This window comes from Erythrolamprus reginae, chromosome 7 (assembly GCF_031021105.1).
Source record: "Erythrolamprus reginae isolate rEryReg1 chromosome 7, rEryReg1.hap1, whole genome shotgun sequence".
Taxonomy (NCBI): Eukaryota; Metazoa; Chordata; class Lepidosauria; order Squamata; family Dipsadidae; genus Erythrolamprus; species Erythrolamprus reginae.
Window position 1 is genome coordinate 76,032,235 of NC_091956.1, and position 20,109 is coordinate 76,052,343.

General features: G+C 38.9%; 1 protein-coding gene across 1 annotated transcript in view; it reads right to left on the reverse strand.

The window, feature by feature from the left end:
- Positions 1-19,300: 19,300 nt before the first annotated feature.
- EGF (epidermal growth factor) overlaps positions 19,301-20,109 on the reverse strand; it is a 64,841-nt gene continuing 64,032 nt past the window's right edge. Inside the window, exon 20 of the mRNA XM_070756670.1 lies at positions 19,301-19,850. Within this exon, the coding sequence (XP_070612771.1) occupies positions 19,712-19,850 (139 nt within the window). The 3' untranslated portion in view covers positions 19,301-19,711. The remainder of the gene's footprint in view (positions 19,851-20,109) is intronic.

Consider the following 20,109-nt stretch of genomic DNA (forward strand, 5'->3'; position numbering starts at 1 on the left):
GATCATAGATAACCTTTATTTTAAATGAAATTGATTATATTCTTTCTAACCTTTGTTTTTAAAGATATAAAACTTGAACGAAATTTAAGAAGAGGAAACAAATTGTATCCTATGAATATACAAAGCTGCCTTACACACTGTCACAGGATGGGTCTTTTGAGGTCCATCTTCTCTATTTTGACCGGCAGCAGTTTCACTAACCTTGGGAAATGCCCTGCAAGTAAAGATCCTGGTGTTTTGTTTTCTTTTGTTTACACACACACACATATCCAAGAATCCAAGGATTAAAACCTTGGACATGTCTGTAGGCAACGTATTTGCTTTCCAATTGAGTTAAGGATCCTTCCTATACAATGCCAGTATTTCTATAAAGTAGAGGGGGGGAACTCCTCCTTGAAAAGGCCACACTCTAGGAAGCCAAATTATAAAAGAAATTAAGGTTCCTATCAAAGCTGTTTTTAGGGAAGCCATTTAAATGCCACTAAAGCGCTACGTGAAAAAAATGGTAACTATGAGTGCGCCAGAGAGCATAGGTGCCTGTGTTATGTATTATGCTGTCAGAGGTTCCGGTATGCCAGTTAAATTACAGATTTAGAATTAGAATAATATGAAGATTGAATGCTTTCTTCAGAAATGCATTAGAAGGCATTGATTCAAGAGTATTTTGAGTCTAAAACGTGGCCGAGAATAGTTATAATATTGAGTCAGTTTGCTGGAATGGTTGATAACGGAGAGCAGGAGAAGGAGAGGAAAAAGGGATAGGAAACAGCCCTTCACAATGAGCCAATTTGCAGAGACCTTTTCAGCTACTGGGCTGTCATGCTATCCTACTGTTTCAGACGCGGAGGATATTGTTCACTCTTCAATTAGTTGGGATATGTCATCTGAATCACTTTATCCAAAGCTATTCCTTATTAGCCAGAATTGTTCAGAATAAGGGGACGCAAATGTTACAGTAAGGCCGGTGGTTGGAACAAAGTTTCCTGTTTCTTGCAATGTCTCCTCTTTCTTCCTGTGGATTCCAGCGGTGGCTCACAGCTTGTAGATCCTACGCCACTGTTAAGAGAACTTGTAATTTCTTTATCATAGATCATATAAACAGAGGTACAATTTTCATTGGTGTATGCAAATTGCTGCTCCTACCAAACAAGTCTAAGGCTCCAAAAATTGAGGCGGAACCATCCTAGGGAGAAGAAAACGGAAGCTATCCTAACACGATAGAGCCCCGAAGATGCATCATTAAGTGCAATTGGAATGAAAGGTACAAAGACAAGCAAAAATTAGCTTTGGAGATATATTAGTATTAGAGAGATCAGGAAACAAAATACTGTGGTATGGTACATATTTTATATTTTTATGAACTTCGAAGAATAGATATCTGCAACTTTAAATAGTATTTTACAGACTGTATATGACTTTAGCTAACACTGTGCTTCTGTATTTGCTTCACAAGCAATGCAAAGATGTTTAAAGTGCCCTCCTGCGGCCACTTAGAGATACTACTCTAAAAGGCAGACCATGCAATCCTACGGCAAGCTTTGAAGAGGGCAGATCCTTGATGGAGTGGTTTGTGCTGCAACAAATTAATGTATAGAGAAACTTCATGCTCACTTTAAAAAAAAAATCCATAGGAAAACTATACTGTAGCATCCTTGATTGCTTAAAAAGACATCTGGTTCTTCAGTCAGCTGCAGATTAAAAAAAAGTTGCCACTCTGAACCTCAGAGAAATAGCTGAAAAGAGCCATATTTTCTACAAAGAAAAAAGTAGATTGTATTACCTGTAAGATTTCAGTCCTTACAAAGCCAAATAAAATATATAACATTCCTAATACTTCAAAGAAACAAGTATGTAAATGTAATGTTACAAGTGTATTAGCATCATGTGTTCTCATTTCTATGTTTGATTCTTTTTAACAATTAGAAGAACTAAAGAAACAATGAAAAGCTGCTGTTTTACGTATGGAATCAGACATACATGTAACTGCATATATAACCCTTACATGACTTGTCCCCCCAAAAATATTAATGGATCCAGGCAGAATCACTTTTTTTTCCTAATGGAAAATGTTGTCAACTTTCTTACTTTAACCTCAGACTACATAGTAATATGGTTCGTAATAATTTTACCTTGATTTAGCTTCAACTGTGCTGTCTATCATTCAGGATTCAATGTAATAACCCTGTTAGACATAAAGGGCTTTTAATGTTCCATGATGTCCAGGAAAAACTGCTACATTCTATATGACTGTACGTGAACTGTATTTTTGGGGGTGGGGGCTGTGGGATTGAGAAGCTCTCTAGGGTTTCATCATAACTGTGAAAAATTGAAAAAAAAAAGTTTGTAGCTGTGTCATTTAAGTTATTGATGTTCGGACATTGTTACACGAAAAATAATAACAAAATATATTAATAGAACATAAAGAGATAATAGTAAATTATAGGATTTATAGGGTACATGGGCATTAAATTAAAATGTAGACAATGTTATTTAGGATAGGGAAGGTTAGAATTATATTCCACAGTAAGCTCCCTTTGCTCTCTGCTCCCACAACAAATATTTGAAGCAAAACTAAAGTGTGGAAAAGTTGTGGGAAGTAGCAGTTGGTAATTTGCAGCTGTGCCCTTATCATATGCATCTTTCATATCTCTCTTAATTATTTTCAGTAAACGCTGGTAATCTACTCATTCGTGGGAAATTTACTTTTTAAAAAGATGGTATTTCACAGGGGATGCTAAGAATTTTATTATTTTTGCTCCCTATAACCAAAGGAATGGACTACTTCAGTGAAGATCATTGATTTAAAAGGTTTTCCCTCTGTTTTATTCTAATATTAATAAGGGTGGTAAGCAGCCATTTACAGTCTTTTTTCATGTGACTTAGTGTGAGAATGCTTTCACAGGGCAGTTCTGAGATAGTTGCTGAAATGCAGTCACGGAATTCGAAGCAGCATTCTAGCCTTATTCCTTTTCCATTAAAGCAGTTGTGCTTTACTGTTGAAAGGAGAAATTTGTTTATTATTATTAGAAAGAATGATATTGCACTGTTACAATAATAATAATAATAATAATAATAATAATAATAATAATAATAATAATAGCAGTTATAAGATTAAAATCGTTACAAAATGAACCAGAAGAAGGACAGGCATATTTTGTCCAGAATAGATGCATTCTGTTAAGAACCAATATATATGTATATATCCCAACTCTCCCATTCAAATAATTGGCTCTAAAAATGTGTGAAGCGATAGCTAGCTGGTACCCTCCCTTTTTTAAAAAAAAACCTGTATTTATAATGAACATTTTGCAAATTTTTGCACATATACTGCAGTGCATAATGGCCTAACATTTATCATCTTTGATATTCTTATTAGAATAAATTAAGCTAAGTTACTATTTTGTAACTGGGTTAAATTATTGCAAAATCTGCAAAATATTTTTTTCCTTATTGGAAAGCTAATTGGAAACATTGACTCCTCAAGTTCCATAAACAGATTATAATGTTTGCTGAGTCGTTTGTAATTTTCTTAATCGTTGCCCATCCACAGAATCTCTTGTTTTAACCATTTAGGTCACCAAACTATAGTGAATAAGTTAAATATACTTGCATGATCTATTATTTAGACCTAAAGAAACTACAGATTCCGCAAATCAACCAAACGTGTACCGGCTAGTTTATCTGGAATACACCCAGTCCAGTGCTGATGATCCCATTTTAGACCATAGATCAGTGATTTTCAACCTTTTTTGAGCCACGGCACATTTTTTACATTTACGAAACCATGGGGCACATTGAGCGGGGGGCGGGGGGGGCTAAAAAAAGTTTGGACAAAAAAATTCTCTCTCTCTTCTTCCCCTTCGCTCTATTTCTTTCTCCCTCTTTCTCTCCCTTCCTCTTTCTTTCTCTCTCTCCATCCCTCTTTCTTTCTCTTCCTTCCTTCCTCTCTTTTTTGCTCTCTTTCTCTCTCCCTCGCTCTGTCTTTCTCTCTCTCTCCTTCCCTCCCTCTCTTTCTCTCTCTCTCTCTTGCTTTCTTTCTCTTTCTCTCTCTTTCCCTTTCTTGCTTTCTTTCTCTCTCTCCCTTGCTTTCTTTCTCTCTTTCTTGCTTTCTTTCTCTCTGAGCTTCGCGGCACACTGGTTGAAAAACACTGCCATAGATTATTTTGAGGCAAGTTTTTCATTGTCACGGTAAACATTTCTTGTTGAGCAAGTGAATCCATTCATTCAGTTTCAGGCTAAGCCAGGGGTCCTCAAGCTTGGCAACTTTAAGACTTGTGGACCTCAATTCCCAGAATTCTCCAGCCAGCTATGGGAGTTGGAATCTATAAGTCTTAAAGTTGCCAAGTTTGAAGACCTCTGGGCTAAGCATCCACCTTATATAGCCTAAATCTAAGCAGACTTGAGTCATGCTTAAGGATGCTATTGTCAGTTGATTTCTCTGTCTTGACTGAGTTGACATAGAAAGGGGAGACTCACAAATATAGAGAGAGTAGAACAGCTAAAAAGAAGACATCTAAAAGTGGGTCAGTGACTGGGAACATGACTTCTCTGCATTGCCTTGAAGAATCTTCAATGCAGAAATACATCTTAAGATTTTGTATTTCTGGAGAATGGAGGAGTGAATAGTTTGCAACCTTGCGGTCATATCGTGTTGATTCAAAACCAAGATCATCTTAGTTCATAGGGGGGGGGACGAGCATTATTCCCCAATAGGTTGGGGTATAGTCCACCCTTTAGCATTCTGATTCGTACATCAGTCCTGCTAAAATTTGTCTCAGTTATTTACCACCGATAAATACTAGCCACTTATCCATCTTAGAAAGTAAATTTACTCCCCCCTTATTTGAATCTATTCAGAAACGTAGCTGAAAAATATGTGATATAGATTTTTAAACTAAATGGTATGTAACACAGTACATATGATACCATGATAGTCTTCGGAGAGGGGCGGCATACAAATCTAATAAATAAATAAATTATGTTGAAATAACATTAAGGGTATTTACCTTCACCTTAAGGTTAATAAACCAAAATATAATCAGCGGTGAGGGTTGGCTTGAGCCAAATAGAGAAGAAAAACATTTCAACACCACAATTAGCAGTTTTCTTGGTCAGTGTTTGCCAGCAATTAGAAATCTTGACCCTTTGTCTTCCACATCGTAAATTGTCAGGAGGTTTTTATTCTTGCTTAGGGCCAGCTTCTTTTATAGAAGAAGTTTGAATATCACCATCTAAGAGAAAAGCATGGACTTGACCACTAAAAACTCAATTTCCCATATTACACTTAACATGTAAGCATATCCTGAAGGGCAATTCATATTATTATTATTATTATTATTATTATTATTATTATTATTATTATTATTTATAGGATTTGTATGCCGCCCCTCTCCGTAGACTCGGGGCGGCTAACAACAGTAATAAAAAACATCATGCAAATCCAATACTAAAAACAACTTATATTTAGATATTCATCAGGTGAAATTCCCAAATGTTACATTTGCCGGGAGTTTTGACTTGTACAGTATGTTGTAGATTCATCATAAGGATGTCAGAGAATACTACTCACTCCTCCTTCTCCTTTGCAAGAGAATACAATTGTAAGAAATTGTCATCATTCACAATTCCTTGACATTGAGGAACAAATTGCATTCCCACCCAAGCCATTCATTTGGAAATTGATTACTAATTTAATGCATCTGGTAAAATGCCGGCAATTTCATTTCTTCCTACTGTCATTCTACTCCCCGTGAAAAGATTTTGAAAAAAACATTCATCATGATAGTTTTTATTTTTATGAAAACAACTACAGTGGTACCTCATCTTACGAACGCCTCTTCTAACGAACTTTTCAAGATACGAACCCAGTATTTAATAATTTTTTGCCTCTTCTTCCGAACTATTTTCACCTTACGAACCCAAGCAGCTGCTGCTGGGATGAAGGGGTTTCTTTTTTCCCCCTTTTTTGAAGAAAGAAAAGGGAGGGGCTGCTTGGAGTAGGAAAGATTTTGCAGAGAACAACGTGCTTGCAAAGGCACTGAAAGGGTGTCTTTTTAAGAAAAAAGGGAGGAGGGAGGGGCAGCTTGGAGGAGGAAAATTTTTGCAGAGAACAAGTGCTTACAAAGGCACTGAAACGGTGTCTTTTGAAGAAAGAAAAGGGAGGGGCAGCTTGGAGGAAAGATTTTGCAGAGAACAACGTGCTTGCAAAGGCACTGAAAGGGTGTCTTTTTAAGAAAGAAAAGGGAGGGGCGTCCCCCTTGCCTTTCTTCCTTCCCACTCACCCTTTAGCCTAGCCTTGCTTCTTCCACCCGCCCCCTTTAGCTGCTCCTCCCTGCCCTCTGTTCGCCTCCCTTCTAAAGTTTGGGATTTTCCTGAAGGATTTGCACGCATTATTTGCTTTTACATTGATTCCTATGGGAAACATTGTTTCGTCTTACGAACTTTTCACCTTACGAACCTCCTCCTGGAACCAATTAAGTTCGTGTCATGAGGTACCACTGTATTTCTCTTTTGAAGACAAAAAAGTAACGTGTGTCAGTTTGTTTACAATGGCCCTGAAATCATCATTACTAGTTCTGAGTAAGCCTGTAAAAAGAGTGTGTTAGTAAACAAACAAAAAAAATGAATCTATACTCTGAATTTTTACTATCCACCTTTTAAATAGTTTCTTGCACAATATAGGCACTGTATTTTCTATTTTTATATATGTAGATAGGTCACGAAAGACGAGGATATCATTAAATGCTGATGAGGATCGTAGTTCTAAATAGTACCCCTTGGAAAGAAAAGATATAGTAGGCAGGGATGGGGGTCTATTTTTTCATGGAGCCATAGGTCATTCATAACCAAGCAGGCTTCTCTAATGCCTAGAACAGGGGGGGTCAAACTTGCAATGTAATGGGATTTCTCCCCCCTTCACTAAATCAGGCCTGGCCTAGATTAGATTAGATTAGATTAGATTTATTGGATTTATATGCCGCCCCTCTCCGCAAACTCGGGGCGGCTCACAACAAGGTATATACAATACATAATAGCTTCCTCCCTCCCCTAGCTGTGAGGAAAGGTTCATTATTGAATTCATCATAGGGGTTGGGATAAAAATCACACTACGATTTGCTTAACCATAGTTGTTTTTAAAAACAATAAACCACAATTGGCTGGGATCACCCAACATGCAAAGCCCCCATCCACAATGGCTGATTCAGGCTTTGTAACGAGCGGTCACCCAGCAAAGGATATCGGGGCTCAGCACGTTGTGCAAAACCAAGGGAGGGATTTTATTAAAACGGCCCGTTCCACTTTTTCCAACGCTTTTTATTCTGCAGATGAACTGGAGCGAACTGTCCTGTGAAATATACAGTACAGGACTTTGTACTTGGACAGCAACTGCACGCGAGTTACGTAATCTCAGTTAAAGAATCTGTATCAGCTTTGTCCAAAGGGAGAAGGATTCTCACCAGTCCTTTCCATCCACTGTGGTTATTGCACCATAAACGCCCTTTATTTTTGAACCAAAGCAGCTAGCAGTATTTTTTTTTTCCCCTTGGGCAATGGCAGATGCCATCACCTCTTTAATGATGCCAGTCCCTTCCATTGCTCAAGAAAGTAATTTGATAATCTCATCTGCTTACTAGGATACCAGCAAAATTCACGCCAACACCCGGGCTTGGGTTAGCCCTCACGTCATTTTTTCCCCAAGAAAATTACTGATCTCCATGTGTCAACAGCAGTCTAAGTAACTTGCCAAGCATTTTGTTTCTTCTAGAGTCTCACTGTCTAGCCAAAAGGAGACCATTTTACACCATATCATTCTCCTCGTGCCCTACTGGTTCCCAGCATGGGATTACAGGCTTCTCACTTGTCTTCATTCTCCAGGGCTATTGGGCTCTCCAGTGTCTTAAAGCTTGAATCAGATGTATGTTCAGATTAAAAGTTGTCTGTAAAGTATCTATAATGATTAGGAATAGCTTTATTTTGCCATTTTCAGATATGGATGTTTCGTTCCATAAAGGGAGAGTTTTTAATTTTAATTTTATTTTGGTATATCAATATTCTAAATAAAATGTGATTTTTTTGTTTGTTTAAAATAACACGTTTGTCTGTCTTATTATATATATATATATGTGCCCAATAGATCTTGTTTAGTCTTTAAAAATGTATCAGTACATATCTGGTAGTAACATGCATTGGTTGCCTATCAATTTCCGGTCACAATTCAAAGTGTTGGTTATGACCTATAGAGCCCTTCATGGCATCGGACCAGAATATCTCTGGGACCGCCTTCTGCCGCATGAATCCCAGCGACCGGTTAGGTCCCACAGAGTTGGCCTTCTCCGGGTCCCATTGACTAAGCAATGTCGTTTGGCGGGACCCAGGAGAAGAGCCTTCTCTGTGGCGGCCCCGACCCTCTGGAACCAGCTCCCCCCAGATATCAGAGTTGCCCCCACCCTCCTTGCCTTTTGCAAGCTCCTTAAAACCCACCTCTGTCGTCAGGCATGGGGGAATTGGAATTTCACTTCCCCCTAAGCTTATAGAATTTATATATGGTATGCTTGTATGTATGAGTGGTTCTTTAAATTGGGGTTTTTTAGACTATTTTTAATATTAGATTTGTTTTACATTGTCTTTTCATTGTTCTTAGCCGCCCCGAGTCTTCGGAGAGGGGCGGCATACAAATCTAATAAATAAATAAAATAAACATATGTAAAACATTCTGAGAGAAAGAAAAATATACTACAGTCATAGTTCCCTCTAAGCTGAGCAGTGAGCAATCGCTCACTTAAAAATCATCATCAACTCAGAGTTTTCCAAACCTGCCCAGAAGCCAAGAGGGAAAGAGTGAGAGGGAAGGAGAGAGAGAGGAAGAGAGGAAGAGAGAGAAACAGATAGAAAAAAAGAGAGGAAGGAAAAGAGAAAGAAAAAGAATGGGAGTAAGGAAGAGAGAAAGAAAATCAAAATCTAGTTTGAAACTAGCTCAACTATTTAAGTGGCATTTTGATATTGATAGAGTTGCCCTATTATGAGCTCACTGTTATAGACACACAGTACAGTATTTTATTTTGAAATTCTCTGAGGCAAAACGGTGGGTTTTTTATTTATTTATTTATTTATTTATTTACTTACTTACTTACTTACTTACTTACTTACTTACTTACTTACTTACTTACTTACTTACTTACTTACTTACTTATTTATTCTGTGCCGCCCAGTCCTGAAGGGACTGCCGCTCAGACACTATACTTTTCCGCCCACCCCCCAAAAAAATTAGAGGGAACACTTACTACAGTACTTTATTGTCTCTAAAAAGCCTGATTAAACCATGTCTAATCAGCACCCCAAAAAGCCTTATAAAAGTTTTTTCCTGAGAATTAATATAGAACTCTGAGAAATACCAGGGGTTTAACTCTAAGCAAATTAAATTAACTTCCGCATTGCTAGTTTTGCATTATATTTATTTATGGTGGAAGACACATAAATACTGTGCATTCGTGTAAAACTAACCTCTAAAAAACCATATTGTGATCAAACTGTTCCTGGACACCATTTTAAACCTTGTCCCTGTCTTCATTTACTAGTGTTATGAGCACTGTTATGTGTTACGAACATAATCTAGTACATTAAAAGTTGAAGGCTTCTCTAGAAACACAACATCACACTTCACTATCCTATCCTGTTCTTTTCCATTTTGCTTCTAGTAGCCCTTCACTGGATGTACTCACTTTTGTTGCCAGCAGTTTAGAAATTAATGGCTTTGTGTTGTGTTACTTTGTGTTACTCTATTGCAGTGATGGGGAACCTATGGCATGCGTGCCACAGGTGGTATGCGGAGCCATATCTGCTGGCACACAAGCTGCTGCCCTATCTTAGCTTAGAGTTTTGACTCACATGGAAACTCGGGAAGGGCATTTGCAGCTTCCAGAGAGTCTCCAGGAGTTTTTGCCCTCCCTAGGCTCCAGGAAAGCCCCATGAGCCTTGGGAGGTCTACTAGGCCCACAGGAAGTTGGGAAATGGGCCATTTCTGGCCTCCAGAAGGCCTCCGGGAGGATGGGAAAGGCCATTTTCATCCTCCGCAGACATTGAATTTAGGTGTGGGCACTTGCACATGCATGATAGCATGCACGCACTTGCTTTTTGAATATCTCCAAGACCGCCTTCTGCCGCACGAATCCCAGCGACTGGTTAGATCCCACAGAGTTGTCCTTCTCCGGGTCCCGTCGACTAAACAATGTCTGGCGGGACCCAGGGGAAGAGCCTTCTCTGTGGTGGCCCCGACCCTCTGGAACCAGCTCCCCCCAGAGATTAGAACTGCCCCCACCCTCCTTGTCTTTTGTAAACTTCTTAAAACCCACCTCTGCTGCCAGGCATCGTCGGTTCCTTACCAGCACATATTTGGCCAATACAGTGTTCCCTTGACTTTCGTGGGTCCAACATTCGCGAAAAGTCTATACCCCAGTTTTTTCAACAGATATTAATTAAAAAATACTTCATGGTTTTTTTCCTACACCACGGTTTTTCCCGCCCGTGACGTCATACGTCATCACCAAATTATTGTTAATAAATAATTATGTTAATAAATATCAGGATCATTAAATATCTTCTTCAATGGTGACTACCAGTAATAATGGTGAGTAATAATCTAAAGGTTGTTAAGGGAATGGGAAATTGTAATTTAGGAGTTTAAAGTGTTAAGGGATGTCCTGCGATACTGTTCGTAGCCAAAAATAGTGTAATTACTTCCGCATCTCTACTTCGCGGAAATTTGACTTTCGCGGGCGGTCTTGGAACGCATCCCCCGCGAAAGTCAAGGGAACACTGTACAAAGTCAAGGGAACACTCATTGTCAAGTTTCACTGAAAGTATGGTACCTACTAGGGCTGACTAGAATTGTGAATCTGGCTGTTATGTGTCTCTCTCCTTGATGTTATCCTACTACATCATGCCATAGACACCAAGAGATGCCATAATATATTTCAGTATCACCATTTTTTTAATTTTCTTTGACTACTGTTTAGTATAAAACTTAATGTAAACTGCTCCAAACTCGGCTGCAATAAATACAACTTTAGTAATCGAGTGGTCGGAGCATGGAGCTCACTACCGGACTCTGTAGTGTCATCTCCTAACCCCCCAAATTTTACCCTTAGACTGTCCACTGTTGACCTCTCCAGATTCCCAAGAGGTCAGTAAGAGGCGTGCATAAGTGCACCAGCGTGCCTTCCGTCCCCTGTCCTATTGTCTCTATGTTTTACTAGCATCATATATATGAATACTATCATTTCTAATGTTTTTCTAATCTTTTATTCATGTATATTAATATGATTATATCTTCACATGCCTACATTATGTACTAGACCAGTGATTTTCAACCTTTTTTGAACCGCGGCACATTTTTTACATTTACAAAATCCTGGGGCACACCACCAACCAAAATGACACCAAACGACACTCTAAGACACTCTCCTCTCTTTTTCCATCCCTGTCTCCTCCCCCTCTTGTGTGTGCGTGTGTATACATACTCTTGAGCCATTTCCAAAAACAGGTGAGGGCTGGGGGGTTTTCTCTCTTATTTTTTGGGTGCTTTTTATCATATGCTTTAAATCAAGAGTCACTTCTCTCTCTTTTGTTTCTCTCTCTTTCCTCTCATTCTCTGTCTCAATCGTTTTCTCATTTCTCTTTTTTCCTCCCCTTTTTGCTCATTTCTCTCTCCCTTCCTCTCCTTTTCTCTCTCTCTCTCTTGCTTTCTATATCTTTCTCTCTCTCTCTTGCTTTCTTTCTCTTTCTCTCTTGCTTTCTCTCTCTCTCTTTCTCTCTCGCTTGCTTTCTCTCTCACTCTTTCTCTCTCTCTCTAAGTAAAAAGTTGTGAGACCAGAACCTGAGCTTCCTTCTTCGCGGCACACCTGACCATGTCTCGCGGCACACTAGTGTGCCACGGCACACTGGTTGAAAAACACTGTACTAGACAAAACAAATAAATAAAATAAAATAAAATAAACCTTAGAGCCATAAGGACATATTTTAAGAGTGCCCTCTGGTGGTAGTAAAACACAGAAAAAGAAAACAGAGTTCTGATTTTTTGAAGACTTTTTAAAAAAATGTAACACTTATATTAAAATTATTAACATGTTAGTAAAAATCTCTTTCTTTCCACATAACATCTTAACTGGCAATCAGAAGCATGAATGTGGCAATACCGAACTGGTATTATACCTATATGATAGTAACAAAGTCCTGTGAAACTCTGTGGGTTTGTAATTTTTAGTGTCTTCCTCTGTTCCCATAAAAGAGAAATCCTACTGTAAGTTTAAGAGCTTTTGCCACATAATTAAACTGAAATGTCTCACCTCAGACAATGTTGTCTGGCGGGACCCAGGGGAAGAGCCTTCTCTGTGACGGCCCCGACCTGGAATCAACTCCCTCCGGAGATCAGGACTGCCCCCACCCTCCTTGCCTTTTGCAAACTCCTAAAAACCCACCTCTGCCGCCAGGCATGGGGAAATTGATTCCCCTGGGCCGTTCTGTTTTATGTATGGTTTGTTTGGGATGTATGACTGTTTTATATTAAGGGTTTTAACCGTTTTAATAATTGGATTTGTACTGTGCTGTTGTGAGCCGCTCCGAGTCTTCGGAGAGGGGCGGCATACAAATCTAATAAATAAATTAATAATAATAATAATAATAATAATAATAATAATAATAATAATAATAATAATAATTGTTAATGGGTTTATTTAATTATTTTATTTATTTATTTATTGGATTTGTATGCCGCCCCTCTCCGTAGACTCGGGGCGGCTCACAACAATGATAAAAACAGCATGTAACAATCCAATCCAATACTAAAATAACTATAAAAAACCTTATTATAAAAACCAAACATACATACAGACATACCATGCGTAAATTGTAGACGCCTAGGGGGAAAGAATATCTCAGTTCCCCCATGCCTGGTGGCAAAGGTGAGTTTCAAGAAGTTTACAAAAGGCGAGGAGGGTGGGGGCAATTCTAATCTCTGGGGAGAGTTGGTTCCAAAGGGCCGGGGCCACCACAAAGAAGGCTCTTCCCCTGGGTCCCGCCAAATGATATTGTTTAGTTGACAGGACACGGAGAAGGCCCACTCTGTGGGACCTAACTGGTTGCTGGGATTCGTGGAGCAGAAGGCGTTGAGTATCTCAAACAGCAAAATTATGAAAACCAATGAAATAAGAACATACAATTTTTGTCAGATGTAAGTGGGAAAATCAAATGGAAATTATTCAGTGACAGGCATGCTCTAAGAGAGACAAAAAGCTTGTAAGAATATTTACATTTAATTTTTACAACCTTGAGAAACAGATCTGCAAAGCAGCCTTGCTTTTTGTCCCTGAAAAGCATAGAAAAGAGTGGCCTACTTTTTTTTCTATCAGTTCTGTTGTATTTCTTCAGATTTCAGAAAAAGGAATTCACATTTCAATGCACTTTTTCCTACAGAGAAAAAACATCCTGAATGTTTCAACATAGTCTACGGAGAGGGGCGGCATACAGATCCAATAAATAATAATAATAATAATAATAATAATAATAATAATAATAATAATAACAATAATTTAGTAGACTGACATAATCAAGTCATGCAACAAGCCAAATGTTTGTGGCAATTTTCATCATTTTGCAAGATATGTAAATACTCTATGTGCAGAGAGTAGAATAGCTTGTGATCTTCAATGTAGCCTAATACAGTCATACCAACTGGTAGTTAATACATTTGTAGTTTACAGAAGTTTACAGAACAAGCAATATGTAGTATTTATCCGGTGTGATGTATGAATACAAATATGTCAGGAATGAATAATAATGTCATTCCACAAATAATATAAATTGCTCAACGTGTATTTTTTTTTGTTTAATGGATGGTTAATGGGCATGACCACATCCTACCTAATCTGTTAAAACAGGTTTCAATGTAAATACTAAACTATAAATACTAGAGCATTTGGTAAGCTGTTCTTTTATATCTCCATTAGTGTAAGCAAAACATCTGGGAAGCCAAAAATGAGCGTAATTATTAGTTTTAAAAAGGGCTACCAAAATTTTTACTACCACACTGTGGGCATGGCTTATGCAGGACGCCCTGCATTTTCTTTCAACATCTTTCAGTGCAAATTGGGTGCTCTGGGATGGAGGTCCATTTTTGCCACCCCATTGCGTACCCCCCCTCGTCCGGGCAGTTGCTTACCCCTGGTTTTAAATCTTCCTATATATTAATAGCACTGAGATCTCTGTTAAATTCAGCTAAATTAGCAAACTTTTCATTCTTCCAATCTGATCATAAACGTTGTTTCCATTCAGTAGAAGAAAGCCTGGAGAAATATTTTATTTCCCATATTACTAAAAATGTGAGCTGGCCATGATGATCAATGGTGATTATCTATAGAGTTTAGAATTACAAAAATTGAAAATACACGATTATTTTATTTATTTATTTATTTATTTATTGGATTTGTACGCCGCCCCTCTCCGTAGACTCGGGGCGGCTAACAACAATGATAAAAACAGCATGTAACAATCCAATAATAAAACAAATAAAAACCCTTATTATAAAACCAAACATACATACAAACGTACCATGCATAACTTGCAATGGCCTAGGGGGAAGGAATATCTCAACTCCCCCATGCCTGGCGGTATAAGTGAATCTTGAGTAGTTTACGAAAGACAGGGAGGGTGGGGGCAGTTCTAATCTCCAGGGGGAGTTGGTTCCAGAGGGCCGGGGCCACCACAGAGAAGGCTCTTCCCCTTGGGCCCGCCAAATGACATTGTTTAGTCGATGGGACCCGGAGAAGGCCAACTCTGTGGGACCTTATCGGTCGCAGGGATTCATGCGGTAGCAGGCGGTTCCGGAGGTAATCTAGTTCAATGCCATGTAGGGCTTTAAAGGTCATGACCAACACTTTGAATTGTGACCGGAAACTGATTGGCAGCCAATGCAAGCCACGGAGTGTTGAAGAAACGTGGGCGAATCTTGGAAGCCCCACGATGGCTCTCGCGGCTGCGTTCTGCACGATCTGAAGTTTCTGAACACTTTCATAAAGTGTTCATAAAGAATGAACCAATGTCATGACATATTGCTTCAGTTCTCAAGTATCGTCATGTAATGAGTCACTGACCATTTGAAAGAGGAGTTATCTAAGTTTTGAATGGTGCCACAGTGGTGATGATAATGTTCACTTGTTTGTTTACCCTCGGTATGACAAGTCCTCAGGAAAAGGTGTTCTGCGTTCTTGACTTTGCAAAAACAAATTTGGTTGTCAATGCAGTGTGCTGTTCGAAGGCACCTAACCATGTGTGATTTCTTGTGGGGATATGTAAAAGATGGCTTTTATGTTCCACTGCTACCCACTAAACCTAATCCTACTTAGCTTCTGCTCTGGCAATCTCACACTACTTACCAGAGCTTACAAAACTTTTGCCAGACCCATCCTTGAATACAGCTCATCTGTTTGGAACCCATATCTCATCTCAGACATTAACACTCTTGAAAATGTCCAAAGATACTTCACCAGAAGAGCCCTTCACTCCTCCACTCGAAATAGAAGACCCTATGAGACTAGACTTTCAATCCTGGGCCTAGAAAGTTTAGAACTAAGACGCCTTAAACAAGATCTAAGTATTGCCCACAAGATCATATGCTGCAACGTCCTGCCTGTCGGCGACTACTTCAGCTTCCAGCACAACAACACAAGAGCACACAACAGATTTAAACTTAATATTAACCGCTCCAAACTTGACTGTAAAAAAATATGACTTCAGTAACCGAGTTGTCGAAGCGTGGAACTCATTACCAGACTCCATACTGTCATCCCCAAACCCCCAACACTTTACCCTTAGATTATCTACGGTTGACCTATCCAGATTCCTAAGAGGTCAGTAAGGGGCGAGTACAAGTGCACTAAAGTGTCTTCCGTCCCCTGTCCTATTGCTCTCCTATATCTCCTATACCTTTCTTCTATTCCTATATCTCTTCTTCTATTCTTTCATTGATATGTTCTATTACTATACCTTCTTTTCTATTATTTCTTAGATATATTTTACTATGAGTATTCATTTGGAGTACTGTGTTCAGTTCTGGAGACCTCACCTACAAAAAGATATTGACAAAATTGAACGGGTCCAAAGACAGGCTACAAGAATGGTGGAAGGTCTTAAGCATAAAACGTATCAGGGGGGACATGATCGAAACATTTAAATATGTTAAAGGGTTAAATAAGGTTCAGGAGGGAAGTGTTTTTAATAGGAAAGTGAACACAAGAACAAGGGGACACAATCTGAAGTTAGTTGGGGGAAAGATCAAAAGCAACATGAGAAAATATTATTTTACTGAAAGAGTAGTAGATCCTTGGAACAAACTTCCAGCAGACGTGGTTGGTAAATCCACAGTAACCGAATTTAAACATGCCTGGGATAAACATATATACATCCTAAGATAAAATACAGGAAATAGTATAAGGGCAGACTAGATGGACCATGAGGTCTTTTTCTGCCGTCAGTCTTCTACGTTTCTATGTTTCTGTCATGTATTTTACTATGTATATATAGATATATACCCACTAAAACCCTCATTGTGTATTGGACAAAATAAATAAATAAAAATAAAATAAATAAACCTTGATGACCTTAACCAACGAATAACAACAGCGATCAACTCAGTGGATTATATGTTTATATGTGCCTGACCCCACTATTTGAGAACCACTGAGTTCTACAATGTATTTTGTTGCTTTTTGCTAACCTAGTTTTTTATTTTCATTTTAATGATTGTGAAATACAGTTGGTATGTGAGTTGATGTCCAGATAAAATGAATGAATGAATGCTGAACCAAAATGCTAGGGATTCTTGGAAGTTTAGCAAGACAAATCAGGCACCAACAGGCACACCGAGATAAACCACAGCTATACATCATACACCAAGAGGCACACAAAAAAATATATCAAGGAAGGCGACAAAAAAGAACACATCCCCTCCAGCAGTGCAACATCAAGAATCAATATCAGAAAAACAATCATGTATAAAACAATACTTTAATCAAGGAACCATCATGCAGGAAACCACACCTCTACCACTAATGGCAAACATAAACAGGTATTAAATGCCATTCTCATTTGTGGTGGTGATGTCACCTACTTGGGTAATAAAATAGCTTTAAGCGAGCACCCAAACTCAAAAACCACCAATAACTCTAAAGAAGTATAAATTATAACCAAGAACTATAAAGCCCTTCATGGCATCGGACCAGAATATCTCCGGGACCGCCTTCTGCCGCACGAATCCCAGCGACCAGTTAGGTCCCACAGAGTTGGCCTTCTCTGGGTCCCGTTGACTAAACGATGTCGTCTGGTGGGACCCAGGGGAAGAGCCTTCTCTGTGGTGGCCCCAACCCTCTGGAACCAGAGATTAGGATTGCCCCCACCCTCCTTGCCTTTCGTAAACTTCTGAAAACCCACCTCTGCTGTCAGGCATGGGGGAATTGAGACATCTCCCCCGGCCTATATAATTTATGCATGGTATGTTTGTGTGTATGTCTTATTTTTTAAATAAGGGGTTTTTAGAGATTTTTAATATTAGATTTGTGATGCATTGTTTCTTATTATTGTTGTGAGCCACCCTGAGTCTGCGGAGAGGGGTGGCATACAAATCTAATAGATAGATAGATAGATAGATAGATAGATAGATAGATAGATAGATAGATAGATAGATAGATAGATAGATATAGATAAGCAGATAGATAGATAAACTCCACAGATGCATATCTTTCACCAAGTTTTAATTTTTAAGATGATTTTGCATTTATCTAATTGCATTTTTCAATATTTATTTCACTTACATTTTGTTAGCTACTTCAACAAAACAGAACGACAAGAAATAAACCAAATAAATAAATTTGGATTCCACTGATTGTTGTGTATATAGCTTCACACGAGATGGGGGAGGGGGAAGCAATGAAATGAATGCTACTAAAGATTAAATAAGATTTGCTTTAATCAACTCAGCCCAATATTTAGTTATCTAATCAACATTAAAACTCAGTGAAAATGACCTTAGATGCTGGGATTAATTGTAGCAACAACTGCTCCTAAGGACATCTTTATTTAGAGCAATCTGAAATAGAAGGATAATTGTTCTGTCAGTCTCTCTGGTAGACTCCTCCCAAAAATTCACAGATACAAAATTCAGACACACACACGTTTGAAAATTCAAAATAATGTTCTTTATACCGAAAATGTAAATAAACGAAGCACTCTTTTTGTATAGCAAAGAGCACTTGTCTCCAACCAAACTGGTAATTTGTACAAGTCCCTTATCAGTTCTGTGATACTTAGCTTGCAGCTGTGAGGCAATTCACAGTCCTTCTTCTTTCACAAAGTGAAACACACTTTCCTCTGGTTTAGTTTCAAAGCGGGGGGAAATCAGCACACAAAAAGTCAAAGTCAGTAAAGCAGTCACGAAACACAACGATCAGATAATCCTCCACAATGGCCAAACCCACAGACTGCTATTTATAGCAGCCTCACTAATGACCACAGCCCCACCCAACCACAGGTGGCCTCATTTTCTTTGATAAAAATCTCTCAGTTGTTGCCTATGCATCGCTCTCCGCATGCGTGGCTGTATCATTAACTCTTGTTCTGAATCCAAGGAGGAGCTAGATAATTGATCTCCTTCTGAGCTGTCTGCCACACTCTCCTCCTCCCTGTCACTCATGTCTTCTTGGTCAGAGGAGCCTTCATCAGCAGATTCCACCGGGGGCAAAACAGACCTGTGGCATGTGGATGTCTCCCCCACATCCACAGTCCTTGGGGCAGGAGCTGGGCCAGAGCTAACCACAACAGATAATAGTGGTTTTAATGCACCTTTATTTTTTCAGAAGTTTACATCAGTGGTGCTTTATAAATTTGTGCGCATGCTCCCACCACCACTGCTATCGGTTCTAAGAACTAGTCTGAACCAGGAGCAACCAACCACTGGTTTACATGTTGTTGTTGTTTTTCACTTTTCACTGTAGTAAACAAGGAAAAAATGGAACTAGGAAACGCAACTCTGTTAGCTGATTACTTCTGCATTTTTCCATTTATTGTTTTCAATGAAATAAAATTGTCCCTCTGAAGAACAATGAATGAGACCATGAGATCCAGTTACTCATTTTTATCTTTCACTCTTCGGTTGCCCAAATACATCCAAAAGGATTTTCCCTCCAGGCCAAATGTCATAAGTAGTTTGCAATCTTGGACTGTGATTCTGAGCTTTCCTTCCAACTGTTCAGCTGGTCATAATGGCGGGAGATGGGATTAAGCATTGGTAGGCCCCTCAACACGGAAAGAAGAGTCACCAGCAATGGTCTCCAAGAAACAAAGCTCATTTTCAACTCTGCAATGTGAATCGGTCATGTCATCATGTCGGCATTCTTTAATTTAGAATATCCCTCCAACTGTTTTAGAAGCATCCCTTCAACTGCTAACAATAACACTGTCGCTTGCTTGCAATGCATTCAGGCAGCTGTGAACTTTGGAGGATCACATAACAATGAGCTAAGAAGAAGTTTGGGTCCATAGAAAAATACTTGATAGCCCTCCCAGTGGTTCTTTAATATATTTAATAACTGAAGTATTTGATGGATAATCTCAAGTAGATCCCTGAAATCCTTTGATCTTTCCTTTGTTTTGCATTACTATGGGGTTACTATAGAATTACTGAAGACTTAATAGTTGGCAGCTTCCTGTCTTCGCTTGGAGGGCGAGTAGGAGTGCTCTTGCAGCTCATCTTAGAAGCTATTCTGCCTTCTGCAGAGGGTTCCTTCTTGGAAAATCTCTGTTGTCTCCTGTGGAAGAAAATAAAAACCAAGGAATAAAATTCTCCGTGGACATACATTTTATGGTTATTGTTCTGTCGGGATCTCTGGTAGACTCCTCCCAAAAATTCACAGGTACAAATTTCAGACACACACACGTTTGAAAATTCAAAACAATGTTCTTTATAATGAAAATTCACTTAAACCAAGCCCTCTTTTGGTATAGCAAAGAGCACTGGTCTCCAAACAAACTGGTAATTTGTACAAGTTCCTTATCAGTTTTGTGATA